General features: G+C 42.9%; 1 protein-coding gene across 3 annotated transcripts in view; it reads left to right on the top strand.

The window, feature by feature from the left end:
• Positions 1–26,305, top strand: part of LOC119010000 (ras-related protein Rab-26) — a 95,398-nt gene that overhangs the window by 29,015 nt on the left and 40,078 nt on the right. For all 3 annotated transcript variants that reach the window (XM_037081801.1, XM_037081803.1, XM_037081802.1), the window contains exons 4-5: positions 17,922–17,963; positions 19,869–19,935. In XM_037081801.1, the coding sequence (XP_036937696.1) occupies positions 17,922–17,963; positions 19,869–19,935 (109 nt within the window). The remainder of the gene's footprint in view (positions 1–17,921; positions 17,964–19,868; positions 19,936–26,305) is intronic.

Raw genomic sequence — 26,305 nt, 5'->3', positions numbered from 1 at the left:
ATTATTACCTCGAAGACCTCCATGACGGGATATGACTTCCAGGGTTCAGACACTGAAATAACATTTACCAGGAAATAACCTCTTGCAGAATGTTTGAAGAGTACTTCACATTGATTACGAGGATGAGAACCATGTTGCAATGATAAGGATATGAAACCTTTTTCACGCTGTAGTCTACGTAATGCTGGCTTTGTGGTTCTACAACATTATCCTCTTTCCCATGTTATGATCAAACCAGTCTCCCGCGGTATATAAGCTAATGTTTTGTCAAGATGGCAACAACAGCAGATACATTTCCACTGCTGCTGTGAATGAGTGGGACTCAAGGACTCGTGAGGAAGAGCCACAGGTACAGCATTTTTTCTGAACAGTGATAAATGGCGCTCGAGGCTCTGACAAGCACAATCAGCACACTGCTCGCGAGAGTTTGCTCTGTGTTGCATCGAAATACAACACAAAGCAAACTATCTCAAGAAGTCTCAGTTCGCTGCAAAGCATTGTGCATGTGCTCTGTGGCTATGGCAACATCCTATATACCCTTGTAAGACGTGAACTATATATTAGCGTATGAGTAGTACTGTGCCTCAGCAAAGGCAATCTGTGTACTGTCCTCACAAAGTCATGGCACAACTCTCCTCGCAGTCATCGTTAGTGCAAAATGATTTACATGCACACATTTGTCGTGCATCCGAGAGCACAGTGCAGCAGATGTATCTTTTTTAAAGAACGAAACAAAAGTTTTCCTGCTGGACACAAGATGTCATCTAATTCACTTTATTACAGTCTGTTCCCGGTGTGTGTGCACTGGAGGCCTCAAAGCTGCATTAAGTACGAGTTTTAGTCCAAGTTTTCAACTATTTGTTAAAAAGATAGGATTATCAACCGAATTTGAAAAAAGATAACGGTCTTGATATCATGACATATGTGTATTGTGTTGCAGAGTTATCTACTGAAGTTAGCATGCTAACTTGCTAGGCCCAGCCACCATTCTGATCTAAAGCTCCTTTGTTAGTGGTGTAAACGCCAACTGCCCGTGTGTAATGAAGGAACCAGGTTTTGAAAAGAAAGAACAATGTGTGGAACAAAAAGGTGGTATCTCTGGCTTCGCTGCATCGATTTTGATCATTCGCTGAGTCCAAAGGTGTTGCGCTATAGTGCGATGCCTACCTGTTGACCACTTTTCAAAACCTAGTGCCTACATTACCCACAATGCAACTTGACCTCACTTTTATCAGATTACATGCAGCTGTCTCTGAGGTTATAAAATGGGAAATGTATAACTGACAAATCAAAGTTTTACGGGGAGGTGTGCCTTGAACTATGGTAAGGTAAGGTCCAATAACAATAACCTAGGGTTGTGGCTGACCGGCGAGCAACTGAGTCCAACCAAGAAATGGTCCGACACATAGCCATTCATCCATTAAACTGCCATTTCTCGAGTTTAGCTTTAAATGACAAATGCCAAACTTTTCCTTTCAAATGATTCACCCTCCCCCCATCTATATGAACACAAGTTGAATGAAACCACATTAGTATACATAGACAGTAACGTCATCCTGGATTAGTAACCAAGGTCAAAATTAAAGCTTCCAGGACTCGTTTGAGTTTTTCTAAGACGATCTCAGGAGGTTCCTCGGTGAAGACTTCAAAACCTCTGATGCCTTTTCAAGGCACATTTAAGTGCTATTTAAGAAAATAAATGAAATAAATCTGTTGAACTCACGGTGGATCCTGAATAATTTGAAAAGCACAGTAGTGCACTTAAATTAGGGGAAACGTGCAGAAACCAAAGCAGTTGTATTACGAAGTGTGAATGTTCGCGTGTGTGTTGACTTTTTAATGCTCCTCCTTTATCACAGCGTAACACAGCCTCTCACTTTAGACCCTGGAGAGTGAGGGATGAACAGCAGAGCGGTGGGGGCGTTAGCGCCTTGCACACACACACACACACACACACACACACACACACACTGTATATGCTCTCAAGTAAGCAAGACAGCAATGAACTGCATGACTGCACAAACAGAATAAAGATTTTCTGTTGCCCAAGACACCATTTCTGTCTTCTGTCCTTTCGGATCCTTCATCTCATTTTCCCTTTGTATAGCCTTTTCTGTACATACACATACTCACACACACACACACACACACACACACACACACACACACACACACACACAAAGATCTGCTCTATCTTTCCCTCTCCCTTTCTCACGCTCCATCCTTTTCGTGTTTCTCCCTGAAAGTGTGAAGACAAATGCCGGCACCGCTCAGTAATCACAATAATCAAACTCTGGTTTCCAAGAAAATAAAGGCGGGGATGACGGAGTCAGGCAACAACTACCAAGACGTGAAACCAATTTACTCTCCGGCGTTTGATTATCAGGCGACACTTTCCCTCCTACACACACGAGCCGAGCAGGACTACATCTAGAAGACGCCGGCCTTTAGAAAGCTCCCTCATCTTCGTCAAACCGCGCAGCTACACAGCGACTATTCATCAAGCTGTCAGACGCTACTTTCTTTACTTAACAATATCAAAGCCTCAACATAATGCTTCAGTATCACACAGTGCTCCTAGAAAAATGTAACCGCAAGAGCTTCCTCACTGTGTCCTTCAGCGAGATAACACTCTGGCTTAAGCAGAAGTTTTAAAGCCCAGTAGGACTTATTGGAAGAATACGACATGCTCTAATAGGATTTGTACCCTATTGTTTGGATGATACTGTCATGTCTGGGCATGGATTGAATGGTTTATAGGGGCATTACATACTGCACACATAAAAAGTGCTGTTGAGTTATTATGCACCCCACAGTACCTTCCAGAAAACATCAAAATGTCTTTTGGGAATGAGCCTGGCAACAACTCCTTCAGCCAAATATATGGTCAGGGTTCAAGGATCAGTCAGTTTTCCTTTTAACAACTTAAGGTTGTGCAACAAAATGCGAGTTGTAGTCCCTTTTATGCTACACAATGGTGTTGATGAATTGAGGAGTCTCAGGAAAGATACTGCTCCATAGTCCGGTGGTACGGCAGTGGATACTTCTGTATCATTGGTGAATGGCAGCAGGGTGAGCAAACTGTGGCTGGGGTGGGGGTCTTTAAGGGTCCTTTGAGCTTTGTGTTGACATCTTACTATTCTAGTATCACCTTTATCAACTTTAAAGCTGCTCAGTTATTTGTATTAACAATGGAAAAATGATGTGTGACCTGGCTAAAAGTGAGTTTTGTGAGGTCACAGTGACCCTGACCTTCACCCTTCAACCATTTAGATCTAATTGCTTTGCTTGTGGGGCCGAGACGTTTTTGCCGAAGTTGAAGACGTTCTGTCAAGGTGTTTCGGAAATGTATCGCTTTAACATTAATTGGATGCCATGAGGTCACAAGGACCTTGACCTTTGACCTTTGAAATCTAATCACTTCATCCCTCCACACAGAAGTTTGTGCCAAATTTGAAGCCATTCTGTAAATTCTCTCTCAAGCAGTTTCACATTCTTGCAGTCCTAACAACGCGACGGTCAACCCTAAAACATAATGCTTCCAGTCTGAGCTGCAGGAATAGTATCACTACGGTCAATAGTTGTAGAGTTGAGCTGGCGACATCACAGCAGGTTGTAACTCATGCCATTAACATTAGTAGTAAACTATGACCGAGACTTTTCATCTGTGCTTTAAGCTGTGCATGTTCTGTTGGCACCTTAACTAGCTCTGTGCTACGCCACGTCTTTCGTTGCTCTCTTTGGTTGGAGATCTATTCAATTGCGTCCGGCAACACAAGTGTGCTTTATCAAAATATCATAATATACTCTTTAATTCCTCACTCAGATTCTTTCACAGCAGCAGTGGGTGATATTTTTTCACTGGGAACCTGTCTAAAAGCAGAGGCTAGGGGAATGTTAATGTGTCCCCCTGCGATGTAAAGAGAAGAAAAATGGAACAGACCAAGCTCTAAGTGGACAAGTCAGACTCACTGTGGTTGGCTGCCCCCGATTCTAAATCTTTACTGAGATTTGTGACAGCGAGAAGAGAAGGGGCCTCAGTGGCCATCAAAACCTTAAGCCAGACTTCTCATAGATAGACAGACATATTTCATTTTAAGCATCGCTACGCTGGACTACAGAGGGAATAGTCAGCGCCTGAACGGGGTATCACATGGATTGGGACGTGGCGAGGAGGGGATAAAGAAAAGAGAAGGATCTCGGCTCAGGAGGTTGACATGTGAAAGGGAACAAAAGGTTAAAGATTTCAAGACTTGATCGATGGATGGAGCCGCACAGAAATCACAGAGGTCAGGCCAGAGCACACCATGAGGGAACACAAATCTGAGGAGGGTGGGAGTGGCTGAGCGGGGAGGAGGATGAAGGTTTAAAAAGGAGAGCTTGGGGTGTTTGGAAGGGGTGCTTTTATGAAACGACAAATAAAAAAATGTGACATAATTTGCAGGACAGAAATGGATGGAGAAAGAGGAGAGGGAGTGGGGCAGCAAGAGAGTCACAGAGGGTGACAAATCTGGGATTAGCTGGTCTTCTTGCCAGACGCAGGGTGCAAGCCAGCCTGTACTATACCACAGCAACGTGAGGGGCTCCTGTGTAGCCGGTGGAAAAATCGAGCTCCACTTGCTTTAATCAGGTAAAGCTCAACGTGAATTAGCCCGGATTAGTTGTGTTGTTCAAATCGACTCATAACATATTGGGTCAGCCTTGAGCTAGTTTTCATACATCGCGGCTGCAACCTGGGCAACACACAGCCGGTAGAAGTTCTCTTTAGCAAAGGCAAAAACATGCACCTAGAGCACTTCTATGAATCCACCGCTCACTTGGCCGCCTTAGTTTCTACAATCCAGTATCCACCTAAAATGCTCTTATGTCTCTCCTGAACAATTCTCAGTCTGTCCGCTAAGGTTAACCTTACGACCGATAGAATATGAATATGCAAGACTGAACCATATATTGGTGAGATATAAATGCCATCATGATATTTTGGCAATGGAACTTTACAATTACATACCCCACTCTTTCTCTTTTCTTTCTCTCAGCCTCCTCTCTAGTGCAGAAGTTCAGCTTTGCCCGACGTAGTCCTTTCATTTTCATCTGTCGGTGATGTATCTTCCAAGTAGAGCAATGTTTAGGCAATTATTCGACAGCTTTTGCGGTGTTTACCTGGGAAAAAAATACAGAGGAACAAGGAGTAGGGAGACAACTTGGGCAAGGTACTGGTAACATGCTGAATGATAAGGAGGAAAAGCGATTACCAGGGATTTGTATGGTATGCAAGGAAATCCTCGATAACAACATGGCTCAAACTTCTACGTCAACATTTCACCACATTAAACTACAAGGTGCTAAAAAACCAGAGAAACTCCTTCAACCCTTGATCTTCAAGTTAATGATAAACCAGACATTAAATATACATGCGTCTGCTGTCCGAGTGTGCTATCTTATTTGGCTGGGTTGGCTTTTTATCAAGAACAAATGTCCATTTCCTCTAGACTGCTAAGCTAACAAGGCGGGCTGCTCCTTCTGTTTGACGAGGTCACCCAAGGTGTGTGTGAGAGCTGATTGTTGAAGGCAAAGACACACACCCCTGTCTACAGCGGTGGAGATGAGGTGGACATTTACGGGCTCCTTGGAATTGCCATCACTGAGGACCTGTCTTGGTCATCACACATCACCACCCCATTTGAAAAACACAGAAAAGATTGTACTTCCTGTGGAAAAGAAGGTTCAGTTCCAAAGCATGATACTGGTCCACATTAACAGAGAAGCAGTAGAAAGCATCCTGACTGGAAACATTACAAACTGGCATGGTCTGCGCACGACCCAGGACGGGAAGGCTTTACAGCGAGTGACTGAACACATTAGAACGTCATTGTTACTGATTTACAGACCGTCAGTGAGATCTGTGAAGTGAGATGTCTGCACAGAATCCCAACAATACTATAAGACAACACCTACCCCAGCCACAGTCTGTCCACCCTGCTGCCACCTGGACAAAAGACACAGAAGTATCCACTGACATTCCATCATGTGAGAGGAGCAGCTTTTTTCCTTTTTGCTGTGAGACTGCTGACCTCATCCTCGACAACACTCGACATACCGTTAAATAGATGTAGCAGGACTCGAGGACTCTACCATTATTTTGCTTGTTTAAAAAAATGACAATAAATTGACCTTGTATTTGGGCCTTTCAGCAAATTGTTTTGGTTTTGGGGTCCGCAACTATACTCAGCCAACAGCAGCAAGAAGATATTTTCTGAAAACAAAAAACAAACAAACAAAAAGAAATCACCCACTGTACCCTGTCTGTCCAGCACAAACGGTTTCTAATGGCAGCTTTCCAGATGGTTCTGTGTAACAAAACAAAATCTGGCAGGTCAGGTTATATTTGAGACTTTTTTCACACCAGCGATTGCAGCCATCGCTTCTGAGTCCAGAGTGAAGTCATACCATTTGGTTTTGAATGAGCAAAGGACAAAAGAAAAAAAAAAAAAAAGCAGTGGTGGCAGATGGTAGCAGTGTATTTTTCTGAAATTTGGTGTGACAGTGAGGTGCAACAAAGCACCCTCATGTCACATCCATTCCCAGTGAAAATCAGCATGGTATATTATGCCGTGTGGTCGTCTGAGGATTCAGTTATTTTGTGCTCTTCTCATCAGTGAAACAGCACTTTCACTAACAATAACCGTGCAGACTTTGGCAGGACCACCTCTCTGACAAAGGGACGAAGTGGGTGTTCATGCTACGCCGCTTTTTTGAACCTATGGCCGGCGCGAGGAAATGACTTTGTTTTATTTCCTTTTAGTTCTGAACTTTTGATTTCAGTAACCTCTGCAGTGCACATCTGTCATTGTCAGATGAGTGCCTGCGGTGGATTCTGTATTCACGTCTCCTAGAAGCACTCTGGGCTTTTCTCTTAATTTGTCTGTACCTGAGCCCTCGTTTCCTCTTGAAAAGCTGAGGAGCCAGCAAACTTAAATAATTAACTCTCATTAAGTCAGCACTAATTAGACACAGCCTGGTTTAGACATGTGTGGGTAATTTGTGTGTGTGTGTGTGTGTTTGTTTGTTGTGAAAGCTTTTTTGATAGTTAGCTGGCTGTTTACCTCCTGATAGTGGAGCAGAAGCCAGGGAGAGAAAATTAACAGCTGCTGAAAGCCAAACGCTGACAGTTTTGTTTGTGTCTATGAATTTTTGTCTGATCTGCTATGTTGCCAGAGAAGCAAGCACCTGGCTGTTTTTCTACACATAATATCCATCTGACTGGTCAATGCTGAAGTGCTAAACTAGACAAATCCCCTCATGCTGCCGTATTGTCTTGGTTTTGAGCATTTCGCAGGCCTTATTTTTATGCTTCAGACACCGTTGCTGTTTATGTGGATAATACAAGTTGATTTCTGAGCTCTTGGCAGGTCAGGAAACATGAAAAAGGGCAGATGGTCAGACAGGTTTAACACAAAGCCCCAGGTCAACAAAACTAATTAGGGAGAGAAGTGGAATGCAAACTGCTTAGAACGTCTCCCTGGCTCAGTTTTGACTGACTTTTCCTTGCTGTATCAGGATGAGTTTTAAAGTTGCCTTTTCAGTCTTAGCTATTCATCCATCTTGTGTGTATCTAACTGCATAGATACACATTAGTTCTAATCAATAGGCAAGTGCTTCTACCTATAATATAATTATGAGCGGTAATGGTTTTGATACTTTGAGTCTATATGCATTGCAGTAAGACATTTTTCAACTTAGTTTTTTTTTATGACTGTAAACTGAATATTGACATGTATTGTTTTCCAGTGATGACAATAATTGTCTTGCTGATGAATTGATTTCAGCGTTTCCCACAGAATCAGACTTTAATTGTGGTGGTGGTAGTCCAGTTGGTATGCCACAGAGCATGCACACTCAAGACTTCCGGCAACTGAGTTGATTAACTTCCGGTTTAGTGCCGAGATAAATTGGATGGGGATAGAATGTAATGTGGCTGCTCTTCTAGACTCTCATGATTGTATTGGACAGAAATGGCCACATTCTGATAGTAAAGCAAGTCATTTCGCATGGGCTGTGAGGCTTTTATTACTGTTTTACTGACGCGATCTTTCACAATGTTGGGTTCATCACGTCAACATAATTGCATGGCTTGGCCACGACAAAAACTGGCTTCAAGGCCTTACGCTTTTCGTGGGGGGCTTGAGCTCGCCAGTGAGGCCAGCCATCTTCTTTGCAGAGGAGGTTACGGTCAAGCCAACTGTGTTAAATAGTCCTCCTCCTCTTCTTTGTTGGTTTTACCCACGGACTAAAAACCACACTGCCATCCACTATATCGGAGTATAAACCATCGTGCTGCTCCGACGGGTGCTGTCTTGAGTGAGTGAGTACGGGCCGTGCAGCTCCAAAAATAGAAAATCAATGTGTGGCAGCCAATGTTGATTTGGTGGCAGACCGCCACAAATAAATGAATGTGTGGGAAACACTGGATTTTGTAGTGGTCTGTAAGATGGTTGTGAGATGACGGATCCGATGTAGATGCTGATGGAGGGTTTAATAGAAAAGCCTGACATCTGCTTATTTGCGAATTAGATGAGAAAATGTGTATTACTCCCAAGTCTGTACTCTAACTAGAAAACTATAGCCAGCAGACCGTGAGTTTGCACAAAGACTGGAAGCTGGAAATCGACCTGCCTCTGCCCAAAGGCAACACAATTCAGTTAAAGCAAGCTTGCAAATTAACTCTCTATCTTGTTTGTTCAATCTGTACAAAGTGTATAAACAACACCTTGTGTTTTTTTTGTATGTCGGGCTATGTGCGGCACCATTTCTTGTCCAGGCACGGTCACTTTCTGGAGTCTAAACCAGTTGTGTAGTAACCTCACAATGAAAACAAATCTCAAGGTGCTCACGTATTAACATATTCTGCCAAACAGTCCCTGACCTCAACATGTTTATCTTTTCATGGTTTTCGAAGTGGAACCCTTTAGTGCCCTTGGTTGTGACACATTAACAAGGGATGGAATGATGCAAAAACACAGTGCCTACTGGGAAAGAGCCATGGCACTACTGCAGCTTTTGAAATGGTTTGGTAAATACCAGTGAGTCAAGTGTTAGTACCAAATTGGCTGATGATTGCTAGTATTAAAGGAAATCAGCCTACAGGCAAAATACATTGTTTTGATATGGTTTTACACCATGGCCAATGGAAACCTAGAGCATGTTACAGATTGAAGAATAAGACCGCGGTGTTCTAATCGATCAGCTCTCCTCCTTTTTTGACTTGGGTGGACTGCTCGTGGCACCTGATTACTCATATATATTCAAAGTAAAGGCTAGCTGGGCTGGCAGGTTGATTGACAGATAGCTTAGAAGTGTTTGATGCTACAGGCTGCTGTTGAATATTAATGGACATTTTCCAATCGCTCAGCATTGTGTGTAGGTGTTTGTGGGATTATTCTTAGCCTGAGACGTGCTTGCGTGTGTATGTGTGTTGTCTTTGTAACTGTCACGTGTCTTTTGTGTTTAATAATTGTTCAGTATGTGTAAGTGCCACCTAATGTGTGTGTGTGTGTGTGTGTGTGTGTGTGTGTGTGTGTGTGTGTGTGTGTGTGTGTGTGCTGGTGTCCCTTGCCTTTTGCCCGTTTATATGTGTCTGTGTCTGTGTCTGTGTGTGCGTGTGCGACAGTGTGTGGGCGTCCACACTGCACAGCGCACAAGAGAAACTGTCAGTCTGTCAAAGCCCGTTCTACAATGTGCCACTTTTACTGCTGCAGTGCTTTCAGCTATCACAGACACACCTTCGAAAATGTGACTTAAGATCTCTTTAGTGTCAACTTTTTAACGTTTGATTTCTACAGCTATTTATTGAACATTCTTGGTGTATTTTTAGGACGGGGAGCCAAAGGGAAATGGGCGCACCATTTAGAAGAGATGACGTTTTATTAAATCAAACACTGTGTGATGGATTGGTGTCTGTCAGGCCCAAATGAGCACACACTTTTGGTTCATTTAATTGTGACTTTCTGTATTGTTTGATTTAGGTGGGTTTCTGTTAGTAGCTTTTAGAGGTTAGGGCTGGAAAATGGTCATGCAAGTTATCAAGAGAAACATTAATCAACAAAATATCACGCTACAACTCTTCATGAATCCTAATGTCACAGCTCTTTTTTTATTCTAATGAGTTTTCCTTGACACTCATCAGTGGGGGCTGATTTGGATTTTGGTTTGAGGTGCCTGCTGGCTGGACCGTTGTCATCCTTGAGCTCACACTTAGCTCGTTGTTGTTGTGTATGTCCGACCAGAGGGTTTGTTCTGTTATGTGGCTGTTTTTAGAAAAACGTCCCTCTAAGACTGTAGTTTTCCGCTGCAACAGATGGCTGTTTAGAAGATATTTTTCATGGACACAAAACGAAACACAAGCTCTCATTCACACATAATTAACTCTATTATTTAATTACTGTTTTGACTTCTTTCTCAGACGTCCTTCCCTCCTCTGCTCTCCACGTCGATCACGTATTGTATTGTCATTATTGAGCATGTCTCGGAGACTTGATTATAATGTAAGAAGACTGAAACGAGAGAGGGAGAAAGGAAGGAGCGTGAGAAACAGACTATATGAGGAGAGAAGACGAAGGGAGATGAGATGGAATTGGAGCCTCATGCTGCATAATCGTGAACAGTGGCCATGCAGATTGTTGCTTACTGTTATAAAAGACAAGAGGGTGTACTACTGCACAGCTATTCATTTATATGTATTCATTTACAAGTAGAAGGGTAAACATGGGTTTTAATCGTGGTCAAGTTGTGGTCAAGACTCCTAGGATCTGACATACTATTCTGATGGTTTTGGTCAGAATGATGAACAATTTTCATAATTATGAGACCAGGTACCCTTTCCCGTGCTCAGTGCTCGAGTGCTCCAGAAAGTTGACCAAACTCACTCATACTTCAGAGTTGGATTTGAGTTAATTGTAAAGTCTCCTATTTTGACTTTCAGCAAGGATGAATATGACTTCAGGGAGAGAGTGTGACATTACCATTTAATGGCCCTTAAAGCCGTAAAGTAGAAATCAAGATGACTTCGACAGCTGTGTCTGGATAGCTGTCTTTAGGGTAGAATATAGAACATTTTCAAATGCTTTTAATGCTCAAAATACACATTATTTCTCTCATTAGCTCCATTACTGCGGCTTCTGTGTCTTTCAGGCACCCCTCCCCAAAAGCCCAGTCTGCTCTGATTGGTCAGCTCTTACAGGCCTGAGCAGTCACCACCTAACATAATCCCACAACAGATACACTTCCAAATACAGAATTTGAGACTTTCACATCATTTGTATAGCACTAGTCTTGCTTATAATCAAATAGGCAGGACATCTCACTGTCTACAATATGGGACCTTTAATTTGTGCAGGCTATATGTGTGTAGGCAAATAACATATAGGGTACTGAGTTATTAAGTAGCTGTAATCTCATGATTATATGTTATGTAGATTGAAGGTTACAACGAAAATATGGAAAGCAATTCATGAAAACATGCGTTTGACTCAACCAAGTTAATCCTGGTATCCCTCACAGGAATGTTGCATCTTGCATTTTGACCTCATGATGGGTCCATAGGAAAAGTCAGGGCATCACTAAAGTCTGTCTGAGTCATCCTCAGAGGACAACGAATGTCTGGTAAAAAACATAAAACCATTGGATATTTGTCGAGAAATTTCAGTCCGGACACACGTGACCAGAAACTCCCATGCCTAGATGCATGTCACTATATAAATAAGACTCAAATGTTTTTGCTCTGCAATGTTAAATACATGTATCAATATTCAGCTGCTGATTTGTAATGAATTAATTAATTTGCTAATGAATGCGTCTGTGATTATATGAGTTGCGTTTGGAGCAATCCAAGATTGAATTACTGGTGAAATTGTCTGGAATGACATTCAGTCATCAATCAGCATTGCAAAGCTGCTGTTTCCCTGTAGCTGTGGGCTTGAGAGGATCACAGATGTTTTTTCTTTGCATTCCACAAAAAGTGGAAAAATGCAAAAAGGCTTTCTTTTTTCTTTTTTCTTTTACATGCTTACATAACGGGCTTCTACTCTGCAATGTTCTGGCCTTGAGGACTGATTTTATACTGAGACGCATGACAAACGCTGGCCCAACATATTTTGTTTGATATTTGAATAAGCAGAGGCAGAGCACATTGCAATCACATGCCACAATTGTTTGAACTTCAATATATTTTTTATTGCTTAAATTCTAAAAATGGTTTAGGCTTTCAGGACTTGTGTATAAAGTTTTTGTTTGATATAAAGAAGAAACCCAAGAACCCGTGTACATACATTAATTCAAACCCAGTTTAACAATGGCCCTGACAGACATTGCAGTCAGTCAAATAAAGCTGTAGATTTCATGTTGGAAAATGATGGCAAACGATGACATTCACTCGTACGTGTCACTGAGCTCAAAACAAGTTGCACAAGACATGGACAAGTCAACTCAACTTCATTTACAGGCTGCCTATTATAACATTTTACAAAAATGGTTGGAAGACAACAAAGAAGGCAGTGCTCTGTCTAAAACAGAAACTATAATCTGCCTAGTTTCAGCTGAATAGAAATACAGCTGTCCATGGTCAGAACCACGCTTTCTGTAAGTCATGAATTTATTCATAAAACCTCCTTCACATATCTACCTCTGTTCATCAGACATCTGATTGACTTCACATCAGAGCTGAAACGCTTTGCAGGATGGTGCTGTGCATGGACTCACACTTATGTAAACACCCAGCCTACACGCAGTGCTGCTAACATCTTTACTCCAGTGTGAAGTAAAACATTAGTAACACAGTGTTGCTCAGACACTCCAGCTTCAATATCAGACAGGAACACAGTCGTTTCAGCTCCACCAGTTAAAACTGCACATTCGAGCAAACCTTCAGTGACTCCATTAGCCATTACTGGTAACTTATAATCGTTGAAAACCCTGAAACATCTGTGCCTGGACATTTTGAATAGAGTTCTAACACTTCCCCTTGGTGGTGGAGCTGAAGTGCAGCAGCAAATGGATTTGGAATGGCTGCACCTGTACAATCCACCTGGTATGAATTTTTATCCAACTCCAGGTTCCTGTATTTCTGTTAGCCATAGTAACAGGCAGCTATTTCTAGTTTATTACAATTAAATATTTTGAAATTGAATTTTTAAACCTGGGCCATACTAACTACCCCAATAAAAATGTATGCGTAGTGTGACACAGATCTTAAGTTCTGTTGAGGTGTCATGGTTGTCAGCCGTTTTTTTTTTTTGTTTTTGTTTTTTTCCCCCACACAGGGCCGTTTTCTGTTTGAACTTAGACTTAAACTTTTAGAAAAATAAAACATGGATCATGCATTGTAACTTTAACACTTACTTTTGATGCTGGTTTTTGAGTACGGCTGCTCTTTATACAACTGGCACCGGGAGGAATTGAAGGGTCCTTCCTTCCTTTTCAATGAATGTAGTTCCCTGCAGGGATGTTCCTTCCATTGTTAATGTATGTGATGATCTGTAACCCTCCAGAAAACAGCACAAGTCATCATCTCAGTCTCCCAAGCAATGGTGGGCATGAACCTCGTTGTTTGTTCCTGCCCTTTGGCAGTTGTGTTTTTCTGTCTACCACAGTAAAAATGCAGCAAATGAGGCTTAAAAGATGTTAAGCGTTTCCTATTTCCAAGGTAAACTTAACAATAACTCACAACATCGCATGCAATATGCATGAAATGCATTAAAAATGAAGGAAAGAATGAGCCAATGCTCAAGGCTTCACACTCAACAACCCAGCCTTTGAATCTACAGTTTAACTCCAAGGCAAAAAAAAAAAAAAAATGTATGTAGACCTAAGGAAACTCGAGGCAGATAATGCAGCATTAAGCAGAGTGACGAAATACAGTGATCAGATATACATTGAAGCCACTGATCAGTGGAGTGAATATTTAAGTGGAGTATTGATCATCTTCTTAAAACGAAATGTTCTGCTTGGTAATCCTGAGTTCTGGCATTGATATGGATGCCACTTGATACACACGGCCAACGCAAAAACTGTTGGAGACCAAGTACAATCGCTCATGGCAATAGAGGTCAGATGGCAGTTTCCCCCCAGCAGGACAATGCAACCTGCCATACTGTAAAGACTGCTCAGGAATGGCCTGAGGAGCGTAACAAAGAGCACAATGCACCGACCCGGCTTCAAAAACTCCCCAGATCCCAATCCAATTAAGCATCCATGTGATGTGATATGGACGTGCCAGAGCAAGTCCAGTCTATGGAGGCCCGCCCCTGAAGGTGTCTTGTGGTGTTAACAGCGGATGCTCTGTGTCCTGTGGGAGGACCTCCCTGGATCGGACTTGTTCCAGTACTTAATCTGATTGGGAGGCCAGGTCAACACCATGAGCTCTTTGTCATGTTTCTCAGGTTATCGCTACGCACTTTTGTGGCTCAGTAGTTGTTCAGGGGTTATCAGTCGGCAATTTCTTTTGTGGCGTGGAAGGGCGTACTGTTCTGCCAGGGGGTATCTTCGCCATCATAGGGTCAACTTGGTCTGCAACAATATGCAGGCGGGTGTTGTGTGTCAAGTCGCATACATCATGAATTCCAGGACTCAAGGTTTTCCAGCAGACCACTGCATTGTAACAAGATGATCGATGTCATTCACCTCCCTTATTGAAGGTTTTGGCTGATGGGAAAGGTGAGGCTTTATTTGCACTCGTAGGAGCCACTTGTGGAACTGGCTGCCTGCAGTGTCGCTCCAGCCTGTAATTTGTCTCTCGCTCCATTCCACTTCACCAACAAAAACTAATTCATGTTATGTGTGTATACATTGATATGGCTTTTGACCACTTCACAGTATATTCTGGAGGTTTCTTTCATTACTGGGGAGGTCTCCTTGCTGTTTGATCTATCAACTTGTGGTAAGCTGCGTATGAGAGACTGGATATGCTGCCTGAAAAAGACTTTCCTTTTTTTTCTATCTATGAGTGAAAAGCAATCATAACTTCAATTTCTCTGCTGTTGAGGCTGGGGCAACAGATCTGATGTTTTCAGCTGCTGGCTCCTTTCCTGCTTTAATGAAACCCAAATGATCTGTAGGTCTGCTATTTTCTTCCCGTCATAGTCATCCTTCTTGCTGTACTGGTTTCTTTTCATCTTCACTGAAGGAGAAGGACTTGGTCGCCCTTTTCATCCCTTGCTCAGGTCTTGCTTGGCCTTAAAATGTACACAAACATCCAATAGTAGCTGGGCTATTGATCAGCATGTTGACAAGTACCTAGATGGCTGTTCTCATCATAGATTCTCAATTTTGTAGCAAAACTGGCTGTTCACTAATCCCTGCTTGCCTTACTGTCTCCCTTCCTGCTAAGCTTTCCATTGTCGCATGGCACATATGCAGTTTACAGCAATCATGGTGGCACAGTTCCCACTCCCAGCCAACGTTCCAACTGCTCATTTTCAGAAAATGTGTTTTTACTCTTACATTACACGAGATAAGACTTACAGGTGTCCGGGAAATGAAACACTATCTCGGGTAGCACTGGCTGCAGCTGTTCCAGTTCTACACAGTAGGGAGATGCTTTCCAGTGGATGGACTAGTCGTGAACATTGATTTCTTTAAAGCATATTCCTTAACCTTATTTTAAGATAATGGCAGATCAGATTCCAAAAAGTTTGGGACACTTTGTAAGATGTCAATAAAGACTGTTAGAATGTTATCATTTGCAAATGAACTGTGGTTACCGACAACTGTTTTACGAATTGTTCCAGATGGCATTTAACTACAAAGTAGTACGCCTCACCTCATCTTTGCTTTTGAAACACTGAACCTTTCACGGCTGGCCTTTTCATACCCAATCATAATACTATCACCTGTTACCAATTAACCTATTTACCCGTTGTCTCAAACAGCTGTTTTTCGAGCATTCCCTAACTTTCTCTGTCTTTTCTCGCCCCTGACCCAGCTCGTTTGAAACATCTTGCTGACATCGTACATTTAGAATAAGCTCCCCGTCAGGTTTGGAATTAGAGTTGTAGGTGGGTAAATGAAGATAATTCACCATGTAAACCAGTTTTATTCAAGTCAATAAAGACATTTTGCAATCCATTCTTCACACTTTAATTTTTGTGTTTTCATTTTATCAAGGCAAGAATGAAGGCACTTCTAAATTATTATGGTTGTTGGCTTACTAGAGCCTAATGGACACTGCTTCAACATACTGAATGGAGATAGCCAAAGCCAGTACAGTTATGCTAGGATTGGACAATCACTGCTTGGGGAAGTGGTTAGTGAATGGTCAATGAATTTGAAAGATGTGTGAGCCTCCTTTCATTTTGAACAGGGGGAACAGTATCTGGCAGTAGTATTCCAAGCTGTCAGGATGCGTTCCCCCTGTTTTAAACGGTCAAATTGAATGATATCAGCCTGAAAATCACATGACTTATCTGTTGTGGGTAAGGAAGTCAGGAGTATGAATTTGAAAGATGCTTGAGCCTTCTCTCATTTTGAACAGAGGGGGAACAGTATCTGACAGTAGTATATCAAGCTGCCAGGATACATTCGACTTGTTTTAAATGTTCAAATCAAAGGATATCAGCCTGAAAATTTCAGGTTTAATTGTCAATTTCAAAATTTTCCTCTCTTGAAGCCATCAGCTAAAATAAAATATCTCATTGACTCACTGTATGAGCTGACTTTATCCTCTGCAACAGAAAAAAAAAAACCCTCAACTGATTCTGCTCATGCAGCTCGAGAGCTCTCTCTGTCTTTGTATTTTGCCCCACAGAGACAGAAAGCAGGTTACTGAATAGCAAATTGCTGGTCTAAACAACTGGGGAACACCAGAGTGCATGCAACCAAAGCATCTGCATTCGGATATTCCACCATCCTGTTATACTTTGTCCCAAGAGGGAAGATACTTGATGATTGTCAGGATGGGGCAAATGTATGAAGCGCCTAGGGATGATCATCAAACACAGCAGTGGCATCCCAGCAAGCCTCTGATGGGCAGTGATGTATGCTGAGCAGTTCGCATCTCACAACAGGATAACAAAACATGTTCAGAATGCAGAGAAAGAGCAAGTTTGTGCCTACAACAGTTGGAAACCTGCCTCCTTAATGCATCTCTGGCTTTATCTCGGCGAAACACATTAGACAGGGTCTCCTGATATTCCCACTGGGTCCTGACTGAGGTGGTGTACTCATCCATCTTGTTTGCCAATTTTTGTCTCAACCCCTGTAATGATAGATGGCAAAATTAGATCTTCTCTCCATCTTCTAGAATAGTTGGAAAGAAAATATAATGCATGAGCTACTGCTACTGGTGGCCATTACCTTGGTGTCATTCTGAGGATCCCTACAACCAAGTATTTTCCTCATGAAAAGATATCACAGAGGTATTGAAAAGCTATTCCTCCTTACTCTGTGTTTGTGCGTGTGCGTTATGTTAAATTGCTTGGCAGCCACGGTGTCGGTTTATGATGCAACTCCCTGAAACAAATGTTTTCATCGTGACAAAAGGTGTGTGTGTGTGTGTGTGTGTGTGTGTGTGTGTGTGTGTGTGTGTGCGTACATCAGCACAGGAGGTAGTACAGTGTGCTGACAACATCTCAGTGATGAAAGACAAGTCTCGCGGCAGAGGCCAAGCCCTTGTTACATCAGCTGTGGTCACAAAAAGCCGACCATAACACGTCTCTGTGCCGTTGGAAATCGCTCTGCCAAAGGTATTCCTCTGAGAAAGAGCATCCCATTTCCCTGGCAGCCCTCGAAAGCATCATTTAGTCTGGTTCTGATGCCTCTGTAATGTTTTGTATAGCTGTTTTTACACGCTTGTGTGAAGTGTCTATTGATTTCTTGAGTTTTTTTTTAAACTTTTTTAACACTGGCCATTATGTTTTTCTTTTGTCTTTCAGAATAAAGTAATGAGCATCGACGCTGTGAAGGTGAAGCTCCAGGTAAGAATTACAACACCGATCCAGCTATAATCTTTTAGTCTATTTAAACAGAGCGCCTGCTCTCATTTTCATCAGGGCGAGTTTGCGTCCGTGTTCCGTACAAATCACCAGCAACGGTTTCCCATGGTGAAAATACCTCCCATACATCTTCATCGCCTGCTGTGGGAGGGCGAGGGAGCCCAAACGATGACTTAATGAGGCCTTAGTTAATCTCTATCAGTCAATTAGCCTGCTGCTCTGCCTGACTGAAGACACTAAAGGGAATAGCCGACTTTCCATCAGATTATCGGGCCTGGAAGTTATCGGCGAGGGGCAGACAGAGGCGCTGATGAATCCGCGGCGTTCAAGAGCAGCATTAGATACTGTCTGATGAGTTTTCCACCTCAATTACACAACACTCACGTTCTCTCCCATCATAGTTCTCATCTTTAATGGATCTGTGTTCATCCATCAGTCTATCTGTCAAACGTGATATTTCCAGTGATTTCCCTGGAAGGGGTTTAATGAAACTTGCAGACATAGACACACTTTTTAACTACTTGAGAACTCTAACACAAAATGGTTTAATTAGAACATTATGTCATGATGGCTTGGAAGCGCTGCTCCCATTTCAACAAACATCAGACCGATGTACACCTGATGTCTACAAGGTAATTACACATTACACAACTTTGAAGAGAATGCATTAGGTGTCTGATAGAAGGATGATAGTTAGAATGATCTTGGATCAAATTTCTTTCTATCAAATGATGTGAGAGTGCTAAAAAATCTTCCCTGACATCACAGGTTTGGCGGAGGTCTGAGTGGACATCAAAGAGGGGCTGTCTCAGCATCAATTCATGGCTAGACTCAAGGTTTCTATGGGGGAACTATTAAGTTATTTACAGGAACCGGATTAGTTGTATCCACAGTACAATCAGGCAAACCCAAAATGACCAATACATCAAGCTTAGTTCCCCGAGAAACAGTCCTGTCAACAGAAGGCTGTCTCGTAGTGGTGTCAGAGGAAGTAACAGATTCTAAACCATTTCTCAGGAGATAAAACAAGGCCAAATGCTTGAGAAATACCAGAATTTCACAGTGGATGACTGGAAAAAAATGTCTGATTTAATGATGAATGCAAGTTAGAGATTTATGGCAGTAACAGAAGGGTGTATGCAATGAGTTAAACAGGACATATCGCAGAGTTTCAAACCTACAGTGAAACATGATAGTGGCAATATTCAGGTCTGGGAGTGTTTTGCCTCCTCTGGAGTTGGACAGCTACACGTAATTGGCTCCACCTCAGGGCGAAAGAAGACCAAGCAGTCCTGACTATCATAGACTTTCCTCCACAACCCCATTGAACATTTATGGAGGCACTTGAATAATGAGAAAGCCAAGCATTCTGTGTCAGGAGAAGAGACTTTATGGAACACTGTCAAATCATGCCGGGATAATATAAGTCTTGTGGAGTCCTTCCCAGGTCGAGCGCATGCTGCCATTGAAGCAAAGAGGGAAATACCAAATACTAAATTCTGAAATTCATTCAGAGAGTCATATGATATTATCAATTGTAATAAAAGAATATCACGACATTTGAAACAAATGTAAAACAGACGTATCTTGACCCACTGGTGGTCCTTAACTAGACGTATTTAACTTGTGTTCTGTACATGATGTAAGTTATGTCATATACGTAATGCTAGTAAAGTAAAGCAAAATTATATGCCTAAACCTAAACAAACTGTGACCACATCTTTGTTAATGCCACAAGATGACAAGCAAACAGCTGAAAATGCATGATGTTACACATGCAGTGCTCTTGAAAGTGGCTTTGCTGTTTATATGCCATCGCATGAGAACATGTTGGCTAAATATTATGCTACCTGATGGTGATGATGTTGATGTTCCTCCTTTTTGCAGATCTGGGACACTGCTGGACAGGAGCGTTTCCGGAGTGTCACACATGCCTACTACCGCGACGCTAACGGTAGGACTCCTCTGTGTTTGTCAGTGTGAGCCTGTTTGATTGTGACTGACATTTATTCCCTTTACCTTTTTTTGTCTCCTCCTGACACAAACAAAATTTTCTGACTGACATTTTGTTGCCCTTGTTTTTCTACAAATGTGTGACTGACAGCAGCAGTCTCCCCGCTGAGCCCTGTTTCCTGTTGGAAAAGAAAAAATAAAAACTCAAGTTGCAGCTGATTTGATAGACTGGTACGTGTGTGTGTGTGTGTGTCTGAGAGAGTGTGTCTGTGAAAGCATTCGCCGCAGGCTCTGTGATGTGCAGGTTCCCTTATGCGAGAGGCTAACCACTGGGTGGGAAAATGAGCCTGCCTCTCACACAGCGGGTGGTGGGACAGCCATGAGCTGTTCCCCCCTGTGTGTGTTCCTGAGTGTGTGCAGTAGTTATACCTTGAAAAACCCCAGCGAGTACAGACAGCAGTATGCCTCAGGCCAAGCTGAAGGAGCAGGTGTTTTGGAACACACACTGCTGCACAGGCAGTGTTCTGTTCAGCGGCACACCAGACAGCATCGTAATGTGTGTTTGTTGTGTATGCGGTCCTGTCGTATATCTTTATGTGTGAGTGTGTGCTTGTGTGTAAATGTGTTTTTAAATGCGTGAGCACAAATCACATGAATGTTCACGTTATCTGTGACTACAATTGTGCTTTTTTTCCTTCTTTCTGAGTTCATGAAAGTATATTTGGACGAAGTGTCTGTGTGTGTGTGTGTGTGTGTGTGTGTCTGTGTGTATTTGTGGATGGCCCGTTGCCCACCGTTATTCTGATTGCAACGGTTTGCCCTCGCTGATCTTTAACAAGGCACCCGGGGAGCTTCAGACCAGCTCCTCTGAGTTGTCCGTCTGTTACTGACTTTTAAATAAAGCTCGTTCAGTCTGACGGGCAGGACCAGGGGAGAGGAAGCAACCCGAATGCAGCTGTCATGAAAGCTGTCAATTCTTTGCAAACTAATGGACATTTTTATTTTTTTGTGAGTCGGCAGATCCATTTTGGAGAAAAGCTTTATCAAAATTTGTGTTTGTGACCACTGACATTCTGTAAAAATTTTTTAAAGATAATCCATCAAGTAGCTTTTTAGATATTTCAGTCTGGACCGAAGTAGTGACGTATGTCCACAAACTTGTCCACTCTGCTCATTGAGGCCTTCATCTTATCTTTTAGCCAGTAAGTTAATGTTATATTATAAAGATACAAAGAAAAGAGTTTATGCTATGTTTTAAAACAACACTAGCTAGCTAGTGATACAATCTCATGGTCTTCAAATTAGTATCTCAATACAAGGTTTTTATTAAAAACTGCGGGTCATGTGTTCTGTTGGTCAGAGCCTGAAATGGCAAGTTTGATTGCAAATTGAGAGAAGAGAACAGACAGTTTAAGTTCCATAAGTTTCTGCCTGCAGCCAAACCATGGTATACATCCACACAGTTGAGAATCACTAATTATGTAGGCTAATATTTTGCTTGCTAGTGTCTGTTATGCTTTTCATCCCTACATGAAACATTAGCAAAGCACATATGCTCTGCTCTCGTTTGCAGATATTTCTTTGGATCTCGTCTCCGCAGCCAAAGTTTGCTGCCACCACACAGCTCAACTGCCATCTGCTATGAGTTAGGAAAAAGATTTAGGCACATAAGGTGCTGAATTGAACGGCGTCCACAAGTTTTGATGAAAATGTCAAGTGAACGGCCGGCCATCAGCTTGTCAGAGAAACAGGAACATGTCCTGACTGCCGGTTATGTCACTCCTTAAGCTGAAATAGATGATTGTACAACAAATGAGTCATAATCGATTGTTGCTTCTTGTGAATAAAAGTCTGTCTTGTGGGCTGTTGCTCTCTGTTGGGGGCTGATGTATACTCAGCATCACTCAGTGCTCACTGATTCAGAGAGTGTGTAAGAAAAGACATCGCAGCGCTGAAAGCTTGGCACCCTAGATGGAGACGAAATAAAAATCATTGAGGTTTTGGCCGTCATTCCTCTGAGCGATATTGCCATTGCGCTCAACCTGTAAGTTGTCAAAGCGTGGGAATGCAGAGGACTTGCGGGAAGAAGTCGAATGGTTGTGTGCACAAATAGTTTTCCTGTTCATTTTGTACATCGCGAGGGGTGCTGACATGCCTCCAAAAAATGCTCAAGATAAATTGGTCTTGTTTAACAACTTGTCAGATTGTCTGTCTGCTGATATGCTTCTTGGCCTGCTGGACTTTGATGTAGCGATGCCACTGTGTTTCCAGAGCTCTGCAGTTATTGTGTGTGGATATCATAACTGATAGAAATGATGGGCAAAACGATCAAAATAGGACGAAAGTTGCAAACCAAACTTTGCTTTGTTAAGCTTGACTGTACTAAGGCACAGTTTTAGTTGAATATTAACTTTAGCATGCTAACATTTTCTAGTGCGTGTCTAAGACGAAAAACAGCTGACACTGCTGGAAGTGCCAGATTAGTTTTGTGGGTATTTGGCCATTTAATGCATCTTTGGTTTAAAGTGATTATTTGCCCCTGGACAGCTATTGATGTGTCTTTTATTCAGCTTTGACCCCAATCTTGGCCGCCATTAAGCTTTTAATGAGAAAGCAAGAAGATCCAGGCAATCGGCGCAAATGAGCTGGTGGTTGAGGCGAGCCCCGTGCAATCTGCCAGGCCCATCTGGTGCACAGGGCGCTGTGCAAGGTCCAGCTGAGTCCAGACAAGCCACAGACTCCTCCCCTCCTTCTTTCCCTCAGTGGAACTGACAGTTTGTCATTTCCACCACATGGAGCGAAACCACGGGGCGTTCGTAAAAGTGGAAAGCAGGCTTTGTGGGGGAGACGAGGAGCGCGAGCGGGGTGGACAGGAAGGAGAGGGACCGAGATGTAAAATAAGAGAAGGGATAGCGAGAGTTATAAACCTGATGCAGGCATGAGCGGAAGAGGGTGGAAGATGGAGAGATATTATGTCACATAAACTCGATCCATTGAATCAAGACAGGAAACACAAGATCCAGAGCAGGAAAGCAGTCAGACGGGTTCGAATATGCAACCAGCCTTCAACTCTCCACGTTGGTTAAGGCTGGAAGCACTGTGCAGACAAATGGCAGGAGGTACGATTCAACTTATGCAGGGAAAGAGAGCAGGGTGAATAAAAGGGTAGAGCGAAACCATGATAGTGCTTTCAAAAGAAGCTCGCGCTGTAATGAAGTGGCATCGTTCCTCAGTAGAAGGCAGCGCACTGTAACGAGAACAGAGGAATTAAAGAAAAGCGGGGGTCAAGGTTTTCAAGAGTGCTCAGGTGGCGGAAGAGAGACGCTGCATGGACTCCTTACCGAGCAGAGGTGTGAAATTCCTGTATTCCAAAAGGAATCACTATCCCTGAGAAAACGCTCCGTCACTCCCATTAACTCGGCGTGATCAGTCACTGTGTAACGCAGATGTCACATTTGCAAATGACAGACATTCCGGCTCGATGTGAAATACCTCTGATGTCCTTTCCTATTACCTTATCGCAGAAAACGAGCCAATGTGATGAATTTTAAAGAAACTGAGCCGCGGAGTTAATAGATTTCATGGCGCAGGTAATGGCTGCATTACAGATGACTGCTCCAAATGGCGGTTTGTGATTAAAAGGGGTTGTTCGGGCTCTATTGTTCAGAATGAGGTGCTTTGGCGGCTTCATTTCTCCGTAACGGCCTTCATCGCCTTCTCTTTGTTACCTGTGGGGGTTGGGGGGCATTGTGACTGAGAAACGACCCACTGCGGTTATTATGTTAATGCTTTGTTTGAAAATGTGCGTTTATTACTAGTTATATTAGACAGTAACTGATGTGTGTAGTGGAAGTGGAAAACAAACAATCTAAGAATCTATGGTCATGCCAGAAGCTCTGTGAGGCTACTAAGAAAACCCACCCATAGGTCAGATGAAAGCTGAGGTCCAAAATATGTTTGTGTTTTGCATCCAAAGTAGCATTAGCAGTCATGTTGAAGTGAACTACTAGTCAGTGTTGTGCTTTCCAATCCAGGGCCAAACAGCAACTTTTCTGGCAATATGACCAATGATTAATGATGTGGCTTTTAGACAAATTTGCAAGGCATTTCTTATTCATTTTTCTGGGGGTTAAAGAGAGGGGCACGACATACAACCAGGATCGCCAGCTGGAATGGAATGGGTGACAGTTATGGCCATTTGGCGTGCTCGCACATGTTGTCAGATCTTGCGGGGCTCTTGACAACCGTTGTCAAGGGCCCAGCTCTCGTAAAAACCACAAAATGTCAAATTCACGATGGTGCATGGTTTGTCTTTTCTGTTTCTTTTGTGCCTTTCGCCTTATTTTGGATAGTGACAGGCTGACAGGCTATGACAGACAGGAAAGGCAGGAGAGAGAAAAGGCCTACATTTAAATCGAACCACGGCCGCTGTGGTAAGGACCTTTTGGTTCACGGTGTGTGATCTCTACCAGGTGACCTACTGCTGCATCCCACATCTATGTTTTCTTGGTATTTCTGTAAAATATTCCTATAATGGCCTTAGCGTGATGTAATGATTGTCTAATGAATTTCTCATTTCCTTGACATTTCTTAAGGTTATAGTACAATTGTTTAATTGATCTGTCGCTGTACCTTCCAAGTCAGGGTCAGAGAGTTGGGGAAGGAAGTTGGCGAACATTACAAAACATGACCTTGCACTGGTGGTTGTTTTCACAAAGGGTCAGGCACAAGACAACAACTCCCATGATCCCGCGCTACTTACCCCTTTTGTGTTGTTTTAATTGAAAGACCTTTAGTGGCAGAAAGTACATGATGTGCGTTTAAAAAATTGCCGATGGTGCTGACTCCGGGTTCTTCACATGGAATGAGTAGCGCTCTGTCGAACATAGCTACTCACCAGTCAGTCACTGTTTTGTAAGATCCATATTATCGATGTATAACCTTCAATAATAACTAAGGTCCTTATGGAATAACATTTAGTTTTCTGTTGTTAGTGATCAACTTGTCCTTGACTCACAGTGTCAAAATGCCACCAACATAGCTGAGTTGAGCTACGACAAACAGATCGCAGGAACGCAGAAAACAAGTGTTGGACCCGCAGACACAACGTTGATTGCGTATAAAACCAATGTCATCACCGCATTATGTTCCCGCTCACCCCACCCTGCCTTTGTCATTTTTTATTCCCTCTATTCTGTCTTCCCGTGTCTCCGCTTTCATCACTAATGAGCAACTGTAAGCCTCCATCACGGGCAGCTTGTGAGGGTGAAACAGGACGGACAGCTGCAGAGGGAGCGATGATCAATAGCTGGGGGGAGAAAGTTTGAAGGGGTGAGAGAAATGATAGAGGAGACAGAGGGGAAGAGGAAGGGAAGGAAGGAAGGAAGAAAGGAGATGGATGGAGAAGAGGGGAAACGGCAATTGGAAACAAAACGTTGAGGGTATCGCTCTGCTACTCGGAGAGCCTTGAGCTGTGCGATCCATCATCAAAACTCCGGGTCTTTTTCTTATACACACACACACACACACACACACACACACACACACACACACACACACACACGTGCCCGCTAAAACATACACACGCACACGTATTACTGCCTTTCTTCCTGCACATTAAACAGATGTGCAAGGTCAGTCGGAGACACGTTTGAGGTTTTATTCTTAGACATCTCTGTGAAGTGAGCCGAGAGGAGGGGCGTGTGAACATGCAGACGTATCTGCCTGCCTATACTCTCCATCAAACTTATTATCTAAACCTCGGCTCACCCTCTCGTCTTCAAATATCGATCCAGCTATCACATTTCACATGCTTTACCTGCTCATTTCTCTTCAACGTTTAGCTGAAATGACTGGCGCGACGCAGCATATTAATGGGTTCTCCCGCCACGACGCCTGGGGAATTTAGTAATCGCTTGTCGTCGTGATTGATCCACCACTTTGGGGAATGGAGACCGTGGCGTGGAGCGCGGCCGTGCTTAGCCAGGAGAAGGGGTAGAAATGACAACTGCTGCTTGAACTGTCAGGGGAATAACGGAGGTGATGTAAGGAGGGGGACGCTGGTAGCAATTTCACACGCTCGCTCTCATTCGGCCGTGCGGTAACATTAAGGCCCGGGGCAGCAACATGCCTTTAGGAAAAAAGTGAAACTCATCAGTCAGATATCTCACACACATACACACACACACACACACACACTGGCTTTTCATTAGTGTAGTGTGGAGTAATCTTAGAGGTGCTTTTAATTTTCAAGGAAGTAATGGAGCAGAAGGGCGGCTGCTGATGCTTACATGTAATTTGAAATTTGATGGAAATGTTCTGTCCGGACTTGTAGCGTGCATGCATGTAAATCAGTCTTTAAAAGTGTCTTC

The sequence above is a fragment of the Acanthopagrus latus genome, chromosome 20, assembly GCF_904848185.1.
Source record: "Acanthopagrus latus isolate v.2019 chromosome 20, fAcaLat1.1, whole genome shotgun sequence".
Taxonomy (NCBI): Eukaryota; Metazoa; Chordata; class Actinopteri; order Spariformes; family Sparidae; genus Acanthopagrus; species Acanthopagrus latus.
Note: the sequence above shows the minus strand (reverse complement) of the source record. Positions and strands in the feature narration are given on the sequence as shown.